This window comes from Myotis lucifugus, unplaced genomic scaffold (genome assembly GCF_000147115.1).
Source record: "Myotis lucifugus unplaced genomic scaffold, Myoluc2.0 scaffold_9860, whole genome shotgun sequence".
Taxonomy (NCBI): Eukaryota; Metazoa; Chordata; class Mammalia; order Chiroptera; family Vespertilionidae; genus Myotis; species Myotis lucifugus.
This window is the reverse complement of record NW_005880908.1, coordinates 1-6085: the sequence shown is the minus strand read 5'-3', so window position 1 is coordinate 6085 and position 6085 is coordinate 1. Positions and strand designations below refer to the sequence as shown.

Here is a 6085-nt window from a genome sequence, read left to right as displayed (position 1 = left end):
ACCCCGGCCTCTTTCATCCCATTTGTACCCTGGGCAGGGGGGGGGAGCAAAATCATAGGCGTCCTGGGGGGTTGGGGGCTCGCATCAGCATAACTAGTTTTCCTCCTCCATGTCGATGAGGATGTAGTGGTGTTCCCCAGGTGTTAGTCCTCACGCGTCTGAGCCGCACGTAGGAGTTCCCGGAGGAGGAAGGAGAGGGTGTGAGGGCGGGGACACGGAGGCTCGGCAGCCACGGCCTAGAACAGTCTATCGACACAGCTCGACAGCATCGTTGCGTTGAGCCAGTGGCCCCGAGCACCCCGCTCGGCCTCAACACCGAGACGTGGGGCTCTGATGGGACGCGCTGCTGTGGGCGTGGCTGACACGCCCTGTGCCTCCGTTTCTCTACCTTTAAAAGGGCGAATGGCACACCGGTCCCACGGGGGCTCCTGTGGGGTGAACCCTAGGACACGCGCGGCGCCAGGCACTGGGCCCGGACGGGCAGCGCTCAGCAAGAAGACGCTGCCACCTCGTCACGCGCGAGCTCCGCCACATTCACACCCAGTTTCCACCCACACGCCTTCTCATGAACAAAACGGAGCTCAACTTAGTCAAGTGGCCACAGAAGACTGGTCTGACTCCTAAGTAGAATTTACTTTGCCCTCAGCGAACTTCAAACATTCCCTCCTCTAGAATTTCTTCTCAAATTTTTATCCAATTCGCCAGATCTCTCGGCTTTGGGAGGAGAAAGAGAGGAAAGACCGAGCGACGTGAACTTCAGGTTCGGCTTATCGACCCAAATACAGTGGGGCCTTGACTTACGAGTGTCCCGACTAACGAGTTTTTCAAGATACGAGCCGTCTCTCAGCCGATTTTTTGCTTTGAGTTGCGAGCTAAAATTCGGGTTATGAGCCAGCTTCAGATACCCCGCTAGTTGGCGCAGCGAACGTCACAGTGAACGCCACAACATCAGCCCAGCATCACGTGTCTCACTCGTTCACTTTTGATTTGACATACGAGTAATTTGAGTTACGAGTTCCGTCACAGAACGAATTAAACTCGTAAGTCAAGGCCCCACTGTATAGCACTTCTTGTCCAACCACCAAGAACTCACAAATGATAAGCCAAAAAAATAAAAATAAAAATAAAATAAAACAGAATTCAGCCGCCGTTCCAATGGGCAGTGGGAACAGTCCTTCACCAACCCCTGTACGAAACCTTCCAGAAAGACTCCAAGGCACCGCCAGGCCGCAGAGACGGCCCTGGCCCGCGGGAGAGCCCCGGGAGCCGTACCTGGGGACCAGGCTGTCGCCGCCGCGGAGGGTGGTGGGGTCCAGCTCGAAGATGGAGGAGATGTCGTTGCCCTCCGGCACGGACACCAGGGAGTACACCATCTTCTCCTGGGCGTTGCGCAGCCGGCTGCGGGAGGCGTCCTGGTCGGGGTCCGCCTGAGGAGAGGCCTGGGGTCAGGGCCCTGCGTGCAGACCCCGCTCACCGCAGTGCCCGGGAGAGGGAGCGGCGAGGCGAGCGTGACCTCGACAGGAAAGGCACTGGCGTCATGGCGGTCACACAACACGGGCGCCACATCCACGCCGAGAACAGCCCAGCTCTCCCTTCTGGGGTTGCAACAGAGATGTTTAGACCACGGACGGGGTCACGGCCGACCTGAGGGCAGAGCGCTGCGGGGCCCAGACCGCGCCGGCCGATCCGGCACCAGCGGCCGGCAGAGCGGCCGCCTGAGAAACACGTCCGGGGGCTCTGCGCCAGGCCCTGGTGTGAACTGCGGGGAGACTGCCTCGCAGAGAATGGAGGGAAAATGAAGTAAAGACACCTGGACCCTGCCCAGCCGGCGTGGCTCAGTGGTTGAGCATCGACCTATGAACCAGCAGGTCATGGTTCGATTCCCAGTCAGGGCACATGCCCAGGTTGTGGGCTCCATCCCCAGTAGGGGACGTGCAGGAGGCAGCCGATCAATGATCCTCTCTCATCATTGATGTTTCTCTCTCCCCCGTCCCTCCCTCCCTCCCTTCCTCTCTGAATCAATAAAAAAAATACTTTAAAAAAAAAAGAAACCTGGGCCGAGTGTTGGTGAGCAGTGACCCCAGGGAGGCCAAGACACACACCCGAGGGCCAGGCGGACCCTGGAAAGAATGGTCGTTAGTTGTCAGCCACGGAGGGCCACCCACGACGAAGTGGGGAGGGCCTCTGGCTCCGTCAGCGTCTGGCCGGGACGGAAGAAAAAGGCCAGCGAAGGCCGATGACCGATGACGAAAGCGTCCCCAAGAAGCCAGGCACAGAGCCACCTGCCTCAGAAGGTGCCTGCCCAGCGCCTCCGGCGAGAGGCTGCACAAGGTCGGTCTCGGCGCCGTGAGCTGCGTGGGCTTGTCTGTAATGGTTATGTCGCGCTTGCAGGATGCCCACGTGCGCCTGCATCGACTGGGAGCATTTCTGTCCCTAACTGGCTTGGCTCAGGCGGACGCCTGCTCCTCTCCGAGGTGGGGAGGGAGGGAGGGGGGATGAGGGCAGAGGAGAGCGCCTGGGAGACAGCCCCCTGGGCCTGATGCGGGGACTGCGGGCCACTGTCCGCTTTCTCGGCCCATCTGCAGCCCCCACTCCTGTTTGCAAAAAAGAGAAAAATGCTGCTTTTGTCCCCGAGACCGCTGGGTCCTGCTTCTCTCAAGTCTCTAACGCCGCGTGGGAACCGAGAACAAACCCAGGACTCGCGATTCCACCCGCAGGAGCCTGAGCGGCACGGGAGAGGGAGACTGGCCCTTCCCCAAGCCAGGCTCCCTTCAGGAGAAAGGACTGTGGATCGGCCGCGGCGCCACTTTTCGGGTAAATCCCACCCGATTCTGGTGTAAGACACGGGCGCACTACAGGCCACGGGGCCCTTCAGAGACCGGCCCGGAGTCCCAGGAAAACGCAAGGCTGTCAGTCCCTGTGTCTGCGAACGGGCTGGGGCAGCCTCATTCTCCGTGTGCGGTCGGCGGTCGCCCCCTAGTGGGAGGACAAGCACACTGCAGAAGGCCCTCAGAGGCAGGCCGGCCTCGGGGGTCCTTTTTCTCCCCTGGCATCGAGCCTGTGCCCCGAGTGTAGAAGGTTGAGAGCAAGTGACAAAGCAGAGGGCGGTCCCAGGCAGAAGCACAGGCCTGAGGCCAGAGTGAGGAAACACGGGAGCAGAACACGAGGCTTCCTCCCCCCACGTGACCACCTGTTTCCCTGCCCGGAGAGCGGGAAGGCTGCCGGGCCTGCCAACGCCAACGTGCAGAGCGAGCCCCACGCCAGAGCCCGGGAGCCATGTCCCAGGCCTGCACCCGGCCCGCCGCCACCTGGGGAGCAAGACAGAGGGGAGAGGCCCGCACTCTGGGAGGAGCCAAGACGCGGACGAGCCAGGACCGCTATCTGCGTCCTCATCGGCCACATGCCACCGAGAGGGCGGCCCTAACACTTCCACACGTGCCAGCTCCCAGCGGGACTGGAGGACAGGTGAGCTAAGATTCGAATGTTCCTATAACTTACGAAGCGGCCGTTTCCTGAGAACTCCCTAAGGCCCTCCATCCGCACAGCCCGCGCCTGGTCCTTACGGCAAGTGCCCTCGCACAGCTGCGGACGAGGGAGTGAAGGCTCAGAGAGGGAAAGCAGGGGTCCCGAGTCACACAGCGTCTGAGCGCTGGGCCCGCTATCTGAACGCTCCGTCACCGCCTTACTTTCCGTCACACACTCCAGGTCCACCTGCACATCAGACCTCGCTGCACGACACCCAGTGACCTCCGGGGACCGCACGCTGTCCCCTCGACGGCAGCACAAAGACCGGGAACGCGCGTCGGGACTGATGGGCAAAACCGCCTCCAGAGCAAGGTCCAGCCGGCGTCAAGATTCCTGCCCACGTCCTAAAGTCCACTCCTGACTCTGCAGAAGCGAGAACCCGTGGCCAGACAAGGGGGTCTGCGCAGATGGCGGCTTTAACTCCACAGAGTAAGTGACACCGCCCGCCCCGCACACGCACTCCTTGGAAATTCTGGATGAGTGACAGGTCAAGGTCAACAGCACCAGGATGTTTGTTTGTAAAAGGCCGCTGTCTACAGGGGCCGTCACCTCTGCAGCCTAGGAGTCTTCCCAGAGCCATCGGAAACTGCCCGACTCACAGTGGAGACCCTCTGAGTAAGCACGCGAGGAGCATCATGACGGAGTCTCGTGAACCAATCAGGACGCGGGAGGCATGACTGCCCTCAAGGGAAGCACAGACAAGACCCTCCTCGGAGGCGGCCAGAGGCGTCCCCGTGTCCCCAGCACCCGGCACAATGGTAGTTCCTTCAATGGGGGCAGGACACGTGGCCTCGCCCTACCAGGCGAGGAGAGAGGCGCTGGCCCATACTTACTGGGGGCTGAAACTCCAGGCATTCTTCCTCAAAGTCAGGGTCTACCTGATGGGAAAGAATCATCGGGAAATTAAAACACCCGCCGATTTCTCACGGGCTCTGCCCCCACTCGTGGGAGACGCCAAGGCCTGCGGGCGTCGCTCAGCAGCTGAGGACGAGTCCCTTCCCTCTGTTCACGAAACCAGCATGCCACAACGACACACGTCACAGGAGCACACCAGGCCACAGGTGCACGACACGCCACAGGTGCACGACACGCACGGACAACCTCCCGCCACCGACGGCCGGCACTCGGGCACGGACAGCAGAGCAGGAACTCGCTAGCAGAACAGCCGTGAGGAGCCCGAGACACGGGCAGACCAGCTGGTCCGGTCACAGACCAGCCCGCTCACTGTACTGAGAACTAAGACGTCTGCGGGCTCAGGAGGCACACGCGCCTCAGAACATGGCGAGCCCCGTGGTTTCGGCCGAGCCGGGGAACCGCCCGAGGCTCCGTGTCAATTTAGTCTGGTCCTCAGCGCTCACATATTTCAAAGCCACCAGTTCGTACGCGTGTCGGGCTCCCAGGGGGCTGGGTGCGTGAGATTCGGGCTTCCCCGGTCAGCTGTGGGCCAGGCTCCCCGAGAATCTCTGAGCAGCCCCTCCGCTGGCCCTGGGCAGCGAGGTGTCGTCTGATGTACGCCTGGGCCCTGATGCCAACATGCATCCTACAGGTTGCGGCAGATCAGAGTGAAACTCGACATCTGTCACCCGGGAGGATGGCAGGCCCCTTGGCACAGAAATTAAGAGGTAAACTCTTGCCCTTGGACAGTGAGTCTTGCCTTTCTTCCAACACCCTTCCCAGCCATGTCTCCGACGTTGGCTTCTCGCGAGCAGAAGATGAGGTCCTGCCTACGCCACGAATGCTCTGAGAGCCAGGTGCTCACGGAGCTAACTGTGCCGCACTGCTGCCGGCTCCCCGTGCCGGGCGTCAGGACAGTGTGCCCTGGTCATTCCCGTCAGGAGCGGGCGGAAGCGGGAGATGTGGGGAGAGCGGCGTGAATGAGCAAAACGGAACAACAGTCCTACACCCAGACTACCGTGTTTTTTTGTTTTTGTTTTTTAAATCTACTCTCGTAGCAGCTGTCAAATATTCAGCGCAGCATGACCACTGCAGTCACCACGCTGTCCCTCACATCCCCAGGACGGCACTGCCTTCTGGCTAACGTTCTCCCCACATCTCGGTGGAAATCGGTGTGAAGTCCTCGGCGTGTAACCGCCCTTCGTTACCTTTTCTTGTCTGTACGCAGGGGAAGGAGGCAGAGGAAACAGAAGCAGGACGAGGAGCGAGGTGTCTGCAGGACCTAAGCCCTCGGCGGCCCAGTGCCCGGGTGGGGCGGACGGGGGCGGCGTCCGCCTGGAAGGAGGAAGCCCGCTGCCACTCACCTCTGCGGCCAGGTAGTGCCCGGTGGCCAGGTGCTTGAACCGGAAGAGGCTGTTCCAGTACCCGGCGCCTCCCCGACACGGGTCGTGCTGGACCACCTGGGAGAGGGGGAGGTGGTCAGGGTGCGAGAGGTGTCAGCCACGCCAGGACATCGCACACAAATCACAGTCCAGCCGAGACATGGACCAGCTGACACACCCAGACAGACACACGGAAACGCTAGCAGTACATCTCCCGGGACCCCACGTCTACCGGCCAAGGGAGCGGCTGCAGCGAAGAGATCAGTGGTTTTGAGGGTTTGCTT

At 61.2% G+C, this 6085-nt stretch overlaps 1 protein-coding gene across 1 annotated transcript; it reads right to left on the bottom strand.

The window, feature by feature from the left end:
* Positions 1-52: 52 nt before the first annotated feature.
* LOC102420454 (inositol 1,4,5-trisphosphate receptor type 1-like) lies at positions 53-5879 on the bottom strand (the record flags this gene model as incomplete). The annotated part of the gene is made up of 4 exons (XM_006109439.3): positions 53-179; positions 1273-1427; positions 4359-4403; positions 5784-5879. Coding segments are annotated over 4 exons (423 nt in total), but the record flags the coding sequence as incomplete, so codon positions are not given.
* Positions 5880-6085: the final 206 nt, after the last annotated feature.